Source organism: Pezoporus flaviventris, unplaced genomic scaffold, assembly GCF_033815535.1.
Source record: "Pezoporus flaviventris isolate CSIRO_AGI_PZ_B2104156 unplaced genomic scaffold, CSIRO_AGI_Pfla_v1 ptg000016l, whole genome shotgun sequence".
Lineage (NCBI taxonomy): Eukaryota > Metazoa > Chordata > Aves > Psittaciformes > Psittacidae > Pezoporus > Pezoporus flaviventris.
The window spans coordinates 1,002,246-1,021,754 of record NW_026892564.1 but is presented as its reverse complement, the minus strand read 5'-3'; the positions used below and the strand labels follow the sequence as shown (position 1 = coordinate 1,021,754).

General features: G+C 35.5%; 1 protein-coding gene across 2 annotated transcripts in view; it reads right to left on the bottom strand.

Moving 5' to 3' along the window:
- The window catches only part of CDK17 (cyclin dependent kinase 17), a 92,196-nt gene that overhangs the window by 53,803 nt on the left and 18,884 nt on the right, over positions 1 to 19,509 (bottom strand). For both annotated transcript variants that reach the window (XM_061454560.1, XM_061454561.1), the window contains exon 2: positions 2,119 to 2,267. In XM_061454560.1, the coding sequence (XP_061310544.1) occupies positions 2,119 to 2,236 (118 nt within the window). In that variant the 5' untranslated portion in view covers positions 2,237 to 2,267. The remainder of the gene's footprint in view (positions 1 to 2,118; positions 2,268 to 19,509) is intronic.

Here is a 19,509-nt window from a genome sequence, read left to right as displayed (position 1 = left end):
GGAAGTTAGAGCTTCCTTTAGAAAAGCAGGATTAGCTGGTGTAGCACGCATTTTCCAACCCTACTTTTTAAGAAAAGTAGAGCTGGAAAGGAAAACCAAAGGAAAGCAAAAATCCACAAAGTAGTATCCTGTTCATCTCTGCAAGATCAATGATAGAACAGGTACTAACATATGCATTCTAGAAGTATCAGAAAAAGGAAGCAAATGTCATTAAACCTTTTTTAAATGACATAAAATTATGAGTTAAGATTACACACAGCAAAAGTATAGTTTATATTTATTATTCTTCCTCTTTCAAGAGGATCAACATCACCTCAGTATCCAAAGACACTTTACTAAGGCACCAACAATATTTCGCAGCTGTAAGCGTAGCATGTATTATATCACACAATATTAGCATATAAGCTTCCTTTTGGCCAATGTACTAATGTAGACAGCAAAATAAAAGGAGCACCAAAAGCTAAATAAGGAATTTTCAATTAGAAATGTTTTATCAAATTGTATTATTATCCCTTTTAGTATCTACTGAGAAGTTAAGTTTGTCAAACTTTGGCAACAAACATGCAGAAGACATCCAAGTATTGCGGTTTGAGGTACTTCTTGGATAAATATTACAAACTGCAAACAGATTCATACATGGTTGGAGGTGATGTAACTCATGCTTCTGTAAACAAGTTATTGTGTCCTCTGTCCCTTGAGCTGGCATCCAGCACATGGTCCAGTTTCAAGTAAGATCTTTTCATTCTTCCTGGATCCAGTTTTCAACTGAGTCAATTCAGCAACCAAGTTCACTACATTCACTGATACGGGTGACAATTTTTCATGCTTATTTTGCAGTGTGAAAGTAATATTCTTATTTGCATAATAAAATCAATCTGTCAGAATTATATCCAGGTCTGAAGAAAACACGCATCAGTCAGAAGGGTAATACGACTGAAACCATGTGGGACAACTGCTTAATGTCTCAGAAAGTACTTAGTAGATACCACTGCAAAAATACTTCTAATAGTGTTTCATATGCTGTTGCATCAGCATATAAGAAGTTGTAATAAATGTAATTTTCCAAACTACTGGCCATGGCCCATGATGATGACAGGTAAATATCAATAAATATACTAGGGGTTGAGTAAAAAAGGAAAACATGAGTATCTTTGTTTTGCCAAAAGTACATTAAGCTTTTAAAAGCGTGCTATGGAACAGATCTTGGATGGGGTTTTAAAAGCCTGCAGGGCAAATTCCATTGCCTCTACTTCTGCTTAAATTTCTCAGCCCTGTCAGTTTTCAGTGGGAAAATTCAGAATTATTTACTGGTGTGAAGGGGGGAGGGAAAAAAAAATAATAATCAGATCCTTTGATACTTGAGAAAATCTTAGATGTCAGCAGAGCAATAAATAACACTAATCAGCACTGAAGATGAAATATGACTTAGATGCTGCAGCCCAAGAAACAGAGCAAAGCAACAAAAATCTCTTCCAGTCATTATAATTGCAGATTGCATTCAAAAGCAGTATCATCATTAATGTGGACTTTAAAGCAGCCAGTACATTTATGGGATCAGCCAAAGACTTGCATAAGAATACACAGGCAAGCTGGTTATCTTGAATGTTTCTAGTCACCTCCATATTGCTGAAGTACTATTGAGAGACATGAAGAGGTGACAAAGTTCTCAGACTCGTACACTGCATCACCAATGATAAGGTAAACAGCTTTATTTGTAATATTTAAGCAACCACTATCGATAATATTACCAAATAATGATTTTGAGGAAAAAAACCTAAATTTGAAGCCATATGAAGTTGACGTGAGACCCACTAAATTCATACAATGTTTTGTTCACTGAAAGGGCATCTATGATCCTTGCTGCACACCACGTTAAATATCAGTGTAGGCAGCTTTTGATAAACAGCTCTATAATAGTTCAATACCAAAGCAAACTAACACATAACAACGTATCAACCTGTTAAAAGATCTAGGATATCAAATGTAAGACAAATCAAAAGAAAAGCTGAGCCAGCAAATCCATGCAATTGTGAAAACTGAAATAAAACCCAACAACGCCCACTTGAGTAGGGCCTCACAAAATTCTTACATTTTCTGGGAAGTGAAAGATATGCTTACCGTTATCTTTACTGCTGTTTTCTTCAATTGTCATTTGTTCTGCTAGCTCAGACAGAGATTCATCAATAGTCTGGCTTCCACGCAAGGTTAAGGAAAGTCTCCTCTTGAACTTTTTCATTCTATCAGTATTAAGTCTGGCTTAAGGAAGCCTGAAAAAAAGGGGGAGAAAAAATGAGTTCAGAAAACAGCATTTAATTACCTCACATAAAAATGAAGGAAGGCTTACAGAAAATTTAATTAATATGCAAGTCATCCATAAAACAATACCCTTAAAACAAGACTGCTCTATTGGCTGAAGAAGAATGTCTTGAGAGGTAGGTGCCATAACCCCAACAAAACAAACAAACAAAACCCCCCAAACAGCTAATTTGATTACTAATTTTACAATCCAATAATAAAACACACGGTCATCTGAAAACTTGACAGTATTCTGTTGCCTTCTCTGCAGCCTCTTTCACCAAACCCACTGAGGAGGAAGAGGTTGGAACTTTCTCTCTTTTTCAGCCCATTTCTTCATGGGCCAGAAGGTACTGAATTTCTCTGTATTTTGCCCTTTTCACAAAGGGAGGAAGGGGACAATACTAAAAGCCTTAAAAACAAAAGCAATTCTCAAGCCTGATCCCACCTAGGGAAATGGATAGCCAGGGCCTGATAACAACAGCTAGAATGGATGTTTCTCCACAGTCAGGCACTAAGACTAAACTGGGTACAAAGCAGGAGGCACTTTCTCCATGGAAAGCAGTAAGCAAAAAAACAGTAACAACTAGGGTCCACACCATAAACATGCTGCCACAAGTCTAAGCTGGCAAGTGAATTTTGCAGTATGCCATACATTTGCCCTTGCACGACAAGAAACACAATTCTGTCTTTCATTACTCCATATGGGCAATTCACCCTAGATGTTATTTCACAATAACTTGTTCATCTGCTCATAGCCTCCAAGAATCACATAGGCAGCGTCAAACACAAGCACAGCATACTTTTAAGCCTGAGCTGTTCATATGTTTTTTTCTTGCATCAGCCTCTTTGCACTCCAAAACACACAATTCACATGCAAAATTAAAAAATGTCTTCAAAGTTCTCCTTTAAACAGAAAAATGCAAAAGGTAGTATGCTGAAGATCTATATTTAGTAACAAATTGGAATACAATTACTTTTATGTTGACATTGTCCCTTTACATATATGCATTTCATCTATGTAGCTTACTTATGCTATGTAATAAAAAGGAGAACAAATCAGTGGAACAAGTTGGAAGTGGTTGTTGGTGGTAGGAGAATGCATATATACACTCAATCATTACAAGATTATATTACATAGGACAGTGAGTAACACATAAGGATGGATAAAAGACCTTTGGAATTTGAGCCCCAAAGTCTGAGATGAACAGTACAACCCCTGGCAAAGCAGCAGCTGCATCCAAGGGGAAAGCGGTGGATCACAAAACAGGGTAACATCTTAGACAACCACAGCTACTCTAAGCCAAAGTAGTCAGGCACCAGGTAAAGATACATAGGAAAGAAAAAATTATAAATGCCGGAGACAATGTTAAGGCAGCAGTTTCTAAACTGCCCTTTTAATGCACTGCTGTGTGTGCAAGAAAGCCACACCTTAGTATGAGTAATTTTTCTCTCTCTCACTCAAAAGCAGGATATTCTCATTGTTAAGGAACTGCATTCAGAGAACGTCCCAAGGGGAACATTTCCTGTTCAGGTCCTGCTTTAAAGACCTTACTTAAAATTGGTGTATTTCTGCATTTATTTTAATTTTTCCAAACCAATGGCCTCTGTTTCTCTTAAACCCTAAGATTTTGTAAAAGAGAGAGAGGGGGAAAAAAATAAATGAGGACACATCCTTTATATGTGGTTTTACTTAATTGTCCTATAGTGGGCTTGGAAACCTGCATCCTCCTACATGTATTATTCTCAAAAAGGATACATGCAATTTTTAGCCATGCAATGCCCTAAAGCTATATGACAGCATAACAATTTCTTTCCATTTTCCACTTGGCAGTAACTGAAAAAACAGATGCCTTTATACGAAAACAGGCCTTTCCTGGCTTTTGATCTTGATTTAAGCCTACATAATTTTTTACTCAAAAAGGTCTACTGATGAAAAATATTACATACAAATTAACAAACACATGGATCAGAGAACCCAAGAGACATTCTATATCTCAAGCTAATATAAAAGCAAGTATTTTGCTAACTATGGTTACAAAATTTCTCTTGTTAAAGGAAGGCTTCATAGAGTGCTGAAGCACCATTTTAACTAAGATTCTGAATGAAGTTCAGGGATTGATTTTGAAACAATTTAACAGTAAAAAGGAGTTGTGAGTGGAAATCCGTGTGTTTGTGAATGCTTCTTTCTATTGAAATCTAATCAGGTTTTTTACGCAAAAAGAGGCTCACTGATATGAAAACAAATTTTCCTCCTTTAAAAGCATCAGTATTCTTGCTAATTCAGATATGTAAATGATGACTATATTTAACGGAAAAAGGAAGGAAATTGAAAAAAAAAAAGTAGGAATGACCAGTATTTAGCACTTGGAAATGTCCTAATCTCTAATCTTTTTCCCTTCTTTATTCTCACTTCCAGCCAAAGTTGCAGAACCTACTAAATGTTGGTAGTTTCAGACAAGATCTCTAGGAACAAGCTTTGCAAGTATGATCCATGCAATCCAAAGCTAGCATAGGTACTCTAAAATGACAGCAATTTCACAGAAAATTCAATTCAGTTTAACAAAATTGAAGGGAAATAGTCTGCTATTCCTTTTCACCAATTCATAACACATGTACTTCTTTTCTCCATTTAATAGTAATTTTAATGTAAATCCAAAATTGAGTTACCTGATTAGTAATATGTATCTAGTGGCTATGATTAAATGCAGTAAGACTCCAGATGTTCCCGGAAGTTTTTACAATTGTGAGAAGAATATGTTGTTATTTCTGAGTTTCAGAACAGAGCCTGGGGCTTGACTATTCTATTCTGTAAATTTATTTATTCTGAATAAGTCATACCCAAATCAAATACTTTAGATGCCAAAGCAGATAGATGCGTGTACTTGAACACAACTAATGCAAATTCTAGTCTTCTGAAGACAGAATGAGGACAAGCAATCTGATACAATACTACCTGATACAACCCAGAAACAGCGACATACTTGTTCACTGGAACAGGCTGCCTGAGGAACTTGTGAATGCTCCATCCCTGGCAGTGTTCAAGGCCGGGTTGGACAGAGCTTTGGGTGGCATGGTCTAGTGTGAGGGGTCACTGCCCATGGGAGGGGATCTGGAACTAGATTATCTTGAGGTCATTTCTAACCCAAATCATTCTAGGATTCTGTGATTCAGTCCTTACACTGACATGAAATGTAAGAAGAGACAATGTTTTAAGGTAACTGCTGCGTCTTATAAATGACCTCCAGTCTAACCCTGAAAAGTTGGTGTCTTTGTCTTTAAAAGCAAAGCCAGTTAATCCTTGAAAACTCCGCTAAAATTTACCTTTCATATACTTTTTTTTTTCCTCCTTAAAACCTGCATAAAAAGTATTTTCCAACATTCAGTCATTAACACAGTTTGCTTCAATAGTTTTAAACTGCTGCTTTGCTCTCAATGTCATTTAAAAGTGATCTTTATAACAGACTTCTGAAAACAAACTTCACAGTTCTAAATCATCCAGGTGAGATCACACTTAAACAAGTGGGTTCTGGCTCCCTTTCTCTATAGCAGGCCAATCCTCCCCACAATGCCTGTAGCAGATCACTTTGCAGCTAGCAAACACACTGCCTATGCAGAAGACAAACATTAAAGCATTTTCATTCCAAAGGAATAACTCAACTAGATTCTGCACTCATCTATTCACCAAAAATCAGAGGTGGTATAATGCCAATGGCTAACATTCTCAATAAATCCCCCAAGCTCCCAGACCCTTGGTACCTTGAAAGTGAAAACAGGGATACAAAAGATCTTTATACACAATTAACATATGCAGCGCGCTTAATCCTTTTAAATTTAAACAAGCTCAGCCAAAAGTTTCAAAAGCAGTAAAGTTATTTAATAGGTTAAATTTCGGCCAGTTTATTTCAGGAGGGTCACAAATACCTAAAGCTCACTCAGATTTTGCTGATTCAAAGCCCTTTGAAGTCAAAGGGAACCTGTCCTTCAACTTCAGTAAGCTCTGGATCAGACTAAGTGCTGACTGTTCTTTTTCCAGAAGTTATATTGCATTAAAATGCACCTACATAGAGATTAAGCATTATAAAATTACTTTCCCACTTAGACACACACTGAAGTAGCTGACTGTTCTTACAACCTGCTTTACAACACAGTAGGTGCTTTCCAAACATCTACAGACAGTTCTTGTTCTGAAAAACTCTTTAGCTGTCACCTCAGATAAAGTGGGAGGAAAGGACAGGAACAGGAACCCTATGTAACAGCAAGACATGGACAACAGCGTGAACACAGCATGGTCCTTAAGGATGGGTTAACAAACTAAAGCCACAGGCATAAGACATCAAAGAAAGCAGGCAACAGCATTCCATGTGAACTAGGACAGGAAGAGCTGTAAACACGTGTGGGATGCTCAATCTGATTTCATAAAATCACTACAGGTGAATGTTTTGACAAGATCTGAAGATTTTGTCACGGGATTTATGTTTTTTTTAGGATCTAAGATGGAAAATAAAGTGAGGTATTATCAACTGGAGAATAAAAACTCTACCCAACAAAAAAACAGAGTAACAAGAATCATGAAATCCTTTCTTATATGGCACTCAGCATTACAGTTGTTAATGATTCTCAGAAACCATGATGTCACTCACTGTACCATTAAAATCTAAAGGGATAATAATTCAAAATTCCAAATTTCCGCATTTTAATTATATCAGTTACAGGTCTATTAAATATTTTCATGCATATCATAAACTGTAGATCATTTGTTTGTCTGATTAATAATTTTAGATGCATCTAACTTAAGAGTAAGTATTTCTGAAGGTGAAAATCCAAGCTTGTGTTAGAAAGAAGAGGTCTGAAAAGCTTGGAGGACTGCAAACAATATTAATTAAAAACAGAAACAGGAAACACTTGTAAAGGATATTGTCCCCTTAATCTAAAAAGAAAACCAGAGAGTTTGGAGTTTTTTCTGAGAACAGAAAACTGTTCTCAATCTACCTGAATTAAGGAGAAAGAAAAAAAAAAGCAGCTACTGATCACATAAGCATGTTGCACATCAAATATAGAGCAATCTATTAATTACACTAATGAGAAATATATGGCTAACTTAGCTAAGATCACCAACCACCAGCTGGAGCACTTGTAAAATTCACTTCTAACACAGATGCACTTCCTTACAATCACAATTCTACTCTACAAGAATGGATTATAAATATGGCATCTTACTCACTACATCTGTACTTTGTCTCAACTCACATTTGTTCACATTGGTGAAGAAGTTTTCTATTGCATTTTTCCACGCTCTGTCCTTAAAAACATTATTGCTCTGGCCAACTAGACTCTTCTCAGGAACAGAACTATTTAAGGAGTTATTACCTTTTATACTGCATTAGTTCAAAAAACTGACATCGTACTGATATAAGTGACATCTGACAAACAATGCCTTTGTTATAGATGAAAGAATTGAGAAATGAAATATTACAGCCTAATTTGACCTCCCAGTGAAAAAAGAGCAAAAGAACCCTCACAGCCTTTTCCTTATGAATAAACTTATATTCAATATAGAATTGAACTTTTGGGATTAAGCCCTTTTATATGTGTTTATAGAATTGCACCCAATTCACAACGGTTAACTTCTTATTCAAGGCCAGCTTTCCTAGTTAATACAGGCACAGAGATTCCTCCCAAAGTGACTAAGAGCATCTATATTCAGCTTCTGGTCTAGATCATCAATTGGAAGAACCTCTGCGAACAAAGGAATAGATGGAAATTGACATGTCCTAATTTAATTTAGATTGTGAATAGGTTTCCTTATCTTTACCCTCCCCCAATCCCTTTGCCTTTAAAGAGTAACAAAGGACAAAATAAGTTTGGGTTTTTGTAAAATAATTTTTAACTTAAAATAAATATTTTGATCATTACTACAGGCATATTTAACTCTACTAATGGTACAGAATTCATAAAGAAAGAAAAACATCTGCCAAAAAGGTCAAATCTTGCAGCCCTTTTTTCATATCTTATGCTTATCTTCTTTCTCTTGTACTCATAAAGCTTTATTTTGATAATCAGGGCAAGTCTGCATTCTTTAAAATGTACACATGTATCCTCTCCCATATACATATAAGCAATATCAAACAGCAAAATCAAGAGACATTCTTTTGATAGATCTCTCCAGATAAGATAGATTGTACTGATGAATAGCTCCACATTAATTATCAAAGGTTCTGTTCTTTCAACAGCCAAGTGAAAAAAACACAGTATGAGTCTTGTTACATTGGCTGACATTTAAGCTAACAAAATGAATGAGCTGAATGGCAAAGCTTCTTGCATTTGCTGTCAGACCCATAAACTGAAAAGACTTTTTTTTTCCTCTTGAAGGGGAATGCAAAAACCAGAAGGTTACATGGATGTAGCATATATACTACCAATGAGCCATGGAACTTTCCATCTCAAAAAATATGCTGAGCACTGGAAACCAAAGGCAATCTCTGTAATTTTATGAGCTTTGATTAATGAGCAGAAAGCCTTAATAAAGCTTTCAGGGGAAAAAAAAAAAGCTGTGCACACAAAGCTTGCTGCTCCCTAAAACTGAGATTATTTTAGTGACAGATATACAACACTGCAGTCACCACATCCTCCTTTTGCAAATGAGCCATTTTTTGGAAGAAAACTGAGTGGAAAACCTCTACTAGGCTCAAGCTGACATGTCAGTTAAAATGTTGATTCTAAGACTGAAAAGCATCTGCAATCTTTTGAGAGCCTGAGAAACTATAGACTTCCAAACCCTAAAGGCTTGCTTCCTCTCTGCCCCACAATTCACCCACCAAATCAAAGACTGTCATAGTGAAGAGCCTTCTCTCAGTCTCCAGGAGGTCTCAGCCCAGCACTCCCTGTCCTGTAAGCATCTGAACTCCCATGAATCTTCAACATTTGCTTCTTGCTGTGCTCACATAAAAAGTATAGTTCCAATCCAAGACCTATGGCAACAAAAAGCTTTCAATTTATTTCAGTATTCTTGAATTGAGCACCAAGAGACACAATGAATACACCACAGCAATATAAACTCGGATGAAAACTTAAGACCATCCTGATTTGGATAAACAGAGGACAGTGGTACAAATTTCTAGGCAAAATTAAAAGAAGTTTTGGCCTTCTTCCCTTAAAACAGAAACTAATTACACTGGAGAAACTGTTGAGGAAACCTTATCATGGCCTGCCTGGGAATTAACAACCAAGAGCTATAACAGCTCATCCACGCAAAAAGGCTTTTTAATTATTAAAACTGCAGACAAAACAAAGACCATAATATGTTTTCTTTTTTTCTGTGGTTAATTGGTATAACTGCTGTAAATTTACAGCACACAATTTTTCTTCCAAATGTCAAAGTTTTGTGTTCATTGCTTGTTGAACCTCAATACACATTCTGCATAGTGGGAACACAAATAAAAACCTGCCAAACAACTCATAGAAAGGCTTTACATTAAAAGCTGCATGGCAAAAATAAAACCAAACCCTTCCATAATTATTACATGCATACACATCTGCACATATGAATAATATCAAAGAGTGAGGAATGGTTTAAAACCAGACTTTGGATGCATTTCTCTTACACTGCTGTGCACATGCAGAATAAAATAAATGTTGCAAGGGAAACAAAGCTGTTTCACAGTAATTGAGGAGTTTGTTGGATGTTTTTTGGAAGAAACCACAATGTAACAACACAGGAGGAATTTTCAATACACAAGTAAAAGGCTCTATAAGCAGCATGATATAGATAAATATTCTAAAGTAGTGACAACATATACGAATAATTTTTCTCAAAATAACGGGCCACATTTAAGATCTGATGCACTGAAGGCATTACGCTGTGCCACAAAGACATTGAGAAAAGACTGGTATGATACAAGAGACTCTTTGGAGACTTATTTAATGCACAAGATTTATCAGTCTCTTCCACACTACATATTTTTCTGGAGATTTCTGACAATAATAGGCTGTGGCACAATTACTATGTCTGAAATAATAGAGGAATGGAACATCTTGGCTACAGCTAAGAAAGCAACTAATGATGGAAACAACAGCCAAACAAGTTTCTCATACTCAGGTCGAGCACACATACCTCCAGGGAGATATTTTACAGATCATTTCGAAGGGGCAGCAAGTAAACTTGTTCTTGCAGTAAATAATTTTTGAACTGTGGTTCAAAAATTTGCTTGAATTAATAAACATCTTTTACCTAAACTTTTAAATTCCTCTGATAAGATATTTTTTCAAAACTCACTAATTATTGTCTTTTCTTCCCTTCTCCAATGCTGTAATTGGTACAATTTCTGAGATCTTCCTCACTGGCAAAAAAAATCTTTGAACAACAAGGCACTCACAAATTTTTCTACTGTATTATTTTTTACATAGCAGTCAAGATGTCCCAGCATGGGACCAATTTGTTCTATTACCACATTCAGACAAATGTTGCTTCATCTGTCTGAAGTGTCCATGCTGCCATTTAATGGTCAACTGGATATGCACACATGGATCATGTCAGTATTCATTGCCAAGGATACTAAACACGTAAGAAAGCCAGTATTCCTAATGCAAATTATTATCTAGCTGACAACCTGGGAGAGAAAGAAGAGCTTTGACATATGTTTGCCAAGTGGCTTCACAAATAGTTATGCTGGCAACAAAAAAATGCCCTACAAGGCAAAGAAACCATGAGCCTGCTTAAGCCAATTTAATACCTCCACGGAAGTAGAGCACTGATCACTAGTGCTGATCAAACACAAGGTAAGACTGCTCACTGGGAGCAGCGTGATATAAGTGATGTGTACCAGAAAAGTAGCCTGAAAAACTGCAGTTTTGCCTTGAGCTTATTTAGCCTAGCTAAAAAAAAAAAAAAAAAAAAAAAAAAAGAGATCTGGAATAAATGCAATCTGTGAACAAAATAAAGGGCAACAGCAAATGCTGTTAAGGAAAGATGACATAGAAACACAAGAACAAATGGGTATGAAATAAAGTAAAGGCATTCAGCACAAGTGCCTTCATTCTCTGAAATAGGTTCAGGCTATTATGATTCCCACTACACAACGACATGCAGATGCTTCTTTCTTTGTCTCTATACTTCTCCTGCAGCAACATCCCACTCCAAAATTAAGCTGTCCTGCCAAACCTCACAAAAGGTATTTTTCACGCTATTTTCAAGGAGTAGGAAGGAAAAATAAAACCAACCAAACCGACCAACCAACCAAAAAAAAGAAGAAAAGAAAAAAAAAGGTACATCTTCATTTAAACATAAAAAAATGAGGCAACTGCCAGGCATGAAGCTGTCACAACTGTCACTGTTACCTCAGAAAAATAAGAACCCTACATAGAGACTAACAGATCTTGAGAATTTTTTTTTTATTTGAGATTTTTTTTGCCTGTTCAGGTAATTGTTCTCTGTGTGTCTTTTTAAACACAACCTTACACATTGCTCTTCCTCAAGGTAACTGAGGACTGTGCAGACAAAGGTCCCCAAGTTCTGAAACTAAGCAGAAGAACTAAATTACAAACACGTAATTTGGGTGACTTCAGTTAATAAGTTTGAGAGGCCACTCCCCTACTAGGCTGAGCAAGCAGTCTAACACATCAAATGACACCACTGAAGCTTTACATTACCTTATCTTAGTATAACCAATTCTCTACCTGAAAGTATCCAAGCAAGTTTTCTGGACCTTGAACAGAGATCAGCAGAAGGTTAAGAAACAACAACAAAGGTTAAACGGAAATGAGGCAGTGACAAGATGTCAGCCAAACTCCATGAAGAGTAGACAAATCACAACCATTAAAGGTGGAAAAATACTTATCTGTAAGTAAATGACAGATCATTAAGACAGCATTACTATATAGGAAACCTGGGAAAGTAACAACTATTAATGTCAGTCAATAACATTAAACCAAACATGAATAATTAGCAAACAAAACCTAAAGGACAAGTAGTGACTCGCCAGATTATTTTTTACCAGAATTAAAACAGGTAAAATAACTGTGACTAATACTAGGAAAGCAACACTGATACCATCAACAGAAGCAGGCACACACAAAGAGCAAAGCAGACTTGCTCTAGTAAGCTACAGCTGAAAGGCAAAGTAAGAATAGCTGGGTATTACAGGAAATCCCTGTAAAGAAACAGCAGAAGTATCACACATATATACAGAGAAGCACTGTTCCCAAATACGTTTTCTTGCTCGGCAAACCTATTTGCCCTCTTGTTTCTCTGGAAGAAGAAGGAAGTGAAATTTTATGTTTGTCTGCAAAATAATTTATTCTGAATTACAAATACTATCATTCTTCTGATGTTATAGCCTAACATTTACACAGTCCCATCCTGCCTAAGTAGGACAATAAATTTACAAAAAAAAAAAATTATCTGCATTCTAAGCAATTTTTTCTTTTTTACTACACAATTATGCTACTTTTCAATATACCCAGTATACTGAAGAGTAACCAGCAGAATCCTCCCACTGCAGTTTATTTCCTTTTGATAACTAGGATCCATAAGCCTGAAATTAAACACTCCAAGAAGATTCTAGCTATCACTTGTAGTACTTATAATTCAGATCTATAGTTTTGCTTGCTTTAAAATCTATCTACATTTCTCTTTAACAAAAGGGAACCCAAGAGAATGTCTTCAAAAGGACTAGTTATTTATGCCTCATTAGTAATTTGTAAAAGCATAGAATAATCAAGTACTATGATACTGAAAGTTCAAGTTGTGCATCTTGAATGCATTTTTAGCCCAACACTTGGTAGCCAGATTTGTGAATTAAATAAAAAGAGCTGTTAATTTGATTTTATTATTAAAACCAAACTATATTTGCTTCGAAAGTAGGTTTTTATAAATAACTTTAAAAAAATCCTTTGTGCTACACACGAAACCCAAGTAAGCCAATTTCAGCACCTCCAACAATTTACTACACATACTACAATCAGGTCTTTCTTATGACTATCCCAACAACTATACTTTCCATACCTATGAATGTATTCTTATTGGGGAAACTCCGACAAAATGCAGATGAAGAGCTCAGGATATCAACTTAATTATGAAAACCTAAAGGAAGAGAATAGCATCCACCATCCACAGAACTACATGTCATAATACATTATGCTAATTAATTGTTTCAGAAATCAAGAGATCTTTGGCTCTTTACAATTTATCTCTGCTGTTGGAAGAAGTATCCAAACTGCAGTTTTTGACCCCTCCCCCCACCAAAAAAACCACCAAACCCCCTCAAAAATAATAAAATATACTCAACCCCAGATACAAACTGTTATAGGATTATGAAATATTTCCCTTCTGAATTCATCAACCTTATTGAAAGACATGCTGTAGGAGAAACTTGATGATGGCAGCAAAATGTGGTAGGCATAAAGTGCCTTCTGTCTGACTAAAACTGCAGTAGAAGCACATGCTCAAATTAATGAAAGCAAAAGTGGTTTCCAAGAATCAGGACTAAATTTGCTAAATTGAAGAGGGTTGTTACAGAAAATCCATTTCAGTTTTCAGAGAAGTAGCATGTAAAAAATATATTATCTTAGTATATTGTTCCTACATAATAAAAACAGAGTAAAATCTCATACAGGAATTTTTGAAAGTGGCAAGCAACCAAGTAAACATACAAGAACTGCATATGTTATAAAGATCAAAACACAATCCTAATTTCACTGTGATGATTACTAGCTAACAGCTTGACCTGTACTTTGCTGTCCACAATATAAAAACTATTTCAGTTGTCTGCTTATCTGATCAGTCTTCAACTATAGCAAAGCACTTGAGCTACTGAAGAGAAATTACATTCTATCACCATGCAGACCTATGGAAAAAAAAACAAAAAGTATCAGCTATTTTCATTGCAAGTACCCTACCAGTATTTAAACGACTACTAAAAAAAACTGTTAGCAAATTATATATCAGTAGCAGTACATACAAGCTTGCTCTAGTTAGGGAACTTACTCTGGAATCTACAATTTAAAATATTAAAACAAAACCATTTTTGAGGCTAAAATTATAGTGATGTTTCCATGAAAAAACAACTGGAGCCACTGGAAGAGGAAGTTTGAACAGAGAACTGCAATGGACAACATATGACAGAGATACAAACTATGAAATGACCAAAGAGAAACTGAAGTAGAGAGGACACTCAAGGTATTGAAAAGAAAAGAAGTGAAAGCAAGGACCGGATTAAGCTGCATGCACCAAGTTCTCCCACCAGTAAAAAGGGAAAATGATGACAGAGACCTGATATACATCTCAAGACAGTAAACCAGGTATTAGGCTGCCTAATTACTAGATCAAAAACTCACACATTCATGTGATGCACAGCACCACAGCAATCTGGCTTCTCTGCACAAATTACACTTGGGAAGTGTAATTCTATTCCAAACCTATGCTGAACAGAGCATCAGCTGTCCTACCAATGCTGAAAAGCAGCATTGTTAAATGTTCTGATCAAGTGAACAGAAGTGTTATTATTTGCCTACACTTGATCTGGATAAAGTTCATACTGATGGATGATCCTGCACTGAGTAATGAACAAATCCGCTAATGGCAGAGGTGAAGCTGTGATCTAAGGTAAAGGAGCCTGCATAAAACTAGCTTGTACACACAGCACTCCAAAGTAAAACAGCAACCAAAACACCCTACAGTCTCCTGAACAATCTTACTCCAGATGTCAACAAAACAAGTCTTCAAAAAGTCCAATTACACGTTAATATTCTTACTTTGTATTGTGTTTAAAGAAATCTCTTCCACCATTACTTGATACAATATTTTTATTTATTTCTATCATTGAGCTAATTACTTTCACGCTGAAGACGTTAAAACTCCCATCAACTTCCATGAGAACCAGCAGGCCAATGTAAGACAGCTCAGAGACCAACAGGCTTGCTTTAAATTTCATTACTGAATGTAAATTTTCCAAAATTTACATCAGCTCAAGAAGGTTTATATTAAAATATGAAATTTTCTATTTTCCAAACCTTCACTTTCCCAATTCTCAAGTGCCTTCAAGAAATAAAAGTTTAAGAACCCAATCTGTTATTTCACAGGACCATTTTGAAACTAAGGCTTTGATTTGCATAGGAGCAAGAACTGAAGCATTCAGTCTTCTAACTGAGTACCATTCTCCTCTTTACTCAATGCATGATTATTACTTTTTACTTGACTTTGCAAAAATTAGTCAGGTACCTACAAAGTGTCTAGTCTCAAGGGCTTGTTCCTTTAGAAAAAACTCCTAAGGACACGTAAGATTAAAGGACAAAGTTGAGCTAATTTGTACTTATGAAGTCTTCTTACAAAAATAATGCAAGAAAGGCTGAAGATTGAGCATCACATTTGCTCTATCACAAAATATGCTAACGACCTGCCACATCCAGTTAGCAAACCCTTAAGTGCCTATGGCAGGTTTTAATCTTTAAAAGGGAGACGCAAGATCTCCAAAGCTTCAAAAATCTCTGGTTTCCTTTACTGTACAAAGGAAGCCTTAAGTTAATGTAGCTTTACTATCCAAAAATCATTTGAACATTTAGTCAAAGGAATGATGACTAGTGATACCACAGAAATTGGTCTACTTCCTCAGAGACGCAAATACCCTTTGCAAGCTCTATTTTGGTACTCTCTTCACGTATCCCACCCTCAAAGAAAATGGAAAGACCAAATGTGTGGTAAAAGCAGAAGTCAGGCCATGAAAAAATTTAAGTAAAGAATGAAGTCCAAGAACAGATTTAGCAAAAGCCCTCAAAACTCAAAAGGGAATTTTGTTCTATGCAGAAATAAGGTAATATTCTGTAACAGAATTAATTGTCACTCATCCCTGCAGGTAAACCAACAATTTCTTTCCTTTTCAGAGAAAGACAAATGCTGTGATTTATGTGAGGATGCTAGCAGAAAACCAACTGACAACTCTTAAAGGCAATAAAAAACAGAGCAGTACGCAAACTTCTTACTTACATGGTCTAGCTAACATTTTCTATGTGTGCCGCACCAAAAAACTTACTATTTTTATTAGATATACCTTAAAACAAAGGCAAAACACTTGATTTATTAATTCAGTTTTAATATCACGTATTCCACTGCTCTTAAAACAGCTTGCTCTGAAAATGTTTGAATTGTTCTAGTCCCCGATTTTAAAGCTATTTACTTGCCTGTAAAATCAGAGTAGTCCTTTCAACTACTAAGTAAATCACTAGCCAGCCATTACTCTGCCATCTGTGTTCAGCCCCTTAGCCTAGATGGCCATTTAAATTTCAAGCAGCTGAAACTACTCAAGTAAAGATACTGAAGAGTGCTATTATTTCTAATTACCTTGTACCCTGCATTGCAGTTTCTTAACTTTGCAATAGCTTAAAAAAAAAAAGTTGAGAGAAATATGTGACTCAGCCAATTTGACAGGAAGGCTTGATATTTTACATAATTCACACTTCCCACAATACATATTCATATCTGGTTTTAAAGCAATTACAACTAAAGTTTCTAATACAATAAACTACTAACCCACAACATTTTTTTAATCAATCCTCAAAATCAGACAAACACACTAACATCTGTACAATAACGTCTCCTTCATACTAAATATTAATGACAGAAGTGATTTCTTGGGAGCAAAAGATTCTTATTTACTATGAAATGCAATATGCTACAGTTAAAGGCTATATGGTGATCAATGTTGACTTTTCTGTTCATTTTCTTAATGCTTAACTTCTATTTTAACCCATGAACAACAGGAAACAAAACAACTCTGACTGGGAGTAAACATATTATTACTGAAGGTTCAGTTATTTAAAACAGTTACTGTATTTGACTATATATAAGAGCAGGCATGGCTAAACAATAAATAATAGAATAGAAAAAAAATATATAGCAATACAGACACATTAACCAGCTACTTGATGCTTTCACCACTGAAGATGGAGACTCACCATTTTGGCCTAAATGGATATATTTAACAAGAAAAATATTAACACTGAAAAAATTATAACTTCCTTTACTGTATTTGCACAGCTACTGCTGAAAAGTATATCATCAAGAACAGTTCTTCTGGAAAGAAAATAACATAAACAACATGCCAACATACTAAACTTCAAAGAAGGATCTGCTCTGGACAAATGTATATAGCAATCTTCAGTTCTCTGTACGGATCATATAAGTCATGCAGTAGAGAAACTGTAATTCAACGCTAGGGTGAAAAGTTTTCAAGGAATTGAAACGTGGAACGCATTCAGAATAGTTAAGCATCAAAAAAAAAAAAAAAATAATCAAACAACAAACAGTCTAGTGGTCAATAAGTCAATACTACAGAAACATACCCATTTTTCCTGACAATTTTGAGGACAGATTTCCTTGCTACAGATTTAAGTAAAAGCCTGACATGAAAGCATAACATCTAAACGTGGTTTTAGAATCCATTTCTCCATGTTCTTCCCCATTAGATAATCTATGATTATTTTGTTTTATGTGATAGTATAATCAACTACTAATTCAGAAGCTCCCATTTTGTTGTTCTAACAATGGAAGTAAATGCATTTTACAGTTGCTTCTGGTCTGATCCAGATTCCATTATGACGGACACCACTCAGAAAAGCATTTTCAGAGTACTGAGTATGCCTCAGAGGTAGTGAGATTTGTATGTGTGTTTATCTTTCTCTCTCCAAGAACAAAAAAAAATCCCAGTAAATAATCCTCAAACCTTTCAAACACTGAAAAAGAAAGAACACTGACAATAGACTTAGTGTCTCAACCCTCAGTGATCTCTACAGAATCAAAAGTCTCATGCTCAAGATAAGACCATTTTGGTTTTTAACTGCATGTGTTTACAAAACCATATGAAAGTGCCTTTACAAAACCCACACCACTGAGCCAGCACAGAGTAAAAATATTCTCCTTATATAAATGCACTTAATATGCATTTCTGCTCTTTAGTTTACTCTTCCTTGTGTGTCCCAGCTTATTCTTGAATGCAATAGATACATGAGACATTAAGTTCTCCTGCTCTGCTGAAGGTAACATTTCTGCTATAGATACACACAGCCAAATAAGTCAACCTACCATGAAGATTTGAAATCTAAAGAATAAAATAGTAATTTGCGACCGAGGATTCTACTGAAAGCATCATAAATTACCGTACTAAAAGGCTCAAATCTTGACAAATACTTTCAGTGCTCTTTTTCTCTTCTAGCATTGATTTTAAAAATTGCCACTTTCAAGCTAAGCTAGTTTGTTTAAACATTGGCTGTAATTTTTATTAGAAATTAAAATATTCAACATTGCATGCTTACAATGAGAAATTGCCAAAAAAAGAGAAAGAATTTCACAGATCTATTTTTAACATTGAGAAATGCCAAGTGAATTACGTAGGAAATCTTATCCTTTTCATGATACATAAGAAATTAAAGTATCATTTTGCTGAAGCTCCTAAACTTGACTCATGATAAATTATTGTGAAGAAAAACTGAAGAAACAAACAGGGATCACAGTAAAGATATACACTATCAAGTCCTTTGAAAAATAAAATCACATTTGCTTAGCTTTCCTGGCTAAACTCTGTAAATCTGAAACACTGAATCGATTTCTTTACCAACCATCAAAATATTCACCTCAAGTACTGATCCTCAAGAATCAATACTTGTTTGTCATATACACTGGAAATTCAACACAAATGTGTTAAGATTACAACTTGACCTTAACAATCTTAGCAGTTGCTTGAATCTAAACAAATTAACTCCATAATCTTCAGCTTAAAAATGTATTCTTTTTCTTTTCCATATGAAGTTATATCTCAATCTTGCCATTGGACTTGACAATATGAAAGTCAATTAATGCTAACAGTTATCATGCTTGTGGACGCCTGTTGCCTGGAGATCAGGCAAAATAATTAAGCTGTTAAATAAGAAAAAAAGGCAAAAGAGACTTCCTGAAGCCCAATTACTTGACTTTTGAGATGGAGATGCAGGTCTAAAGGCAACAAGTTGCAAGCAATTTTCTAGTTTAGTAGAATAAAGGATCAGTAATGCCACGCAACCTGTTTTATAACAGAACTCTTACTGATGATTCAAACAGAGATCGTGACCACTTAAGTACAAATACTTTACTGAACACAAGGAAGTTATAAGCTGTCTACCCCCACAAGAAAAAAAGCCTACTAGCATAACAGCAGCAAAGGGAAAGGCACATTACAAGGGTTGTCAAAT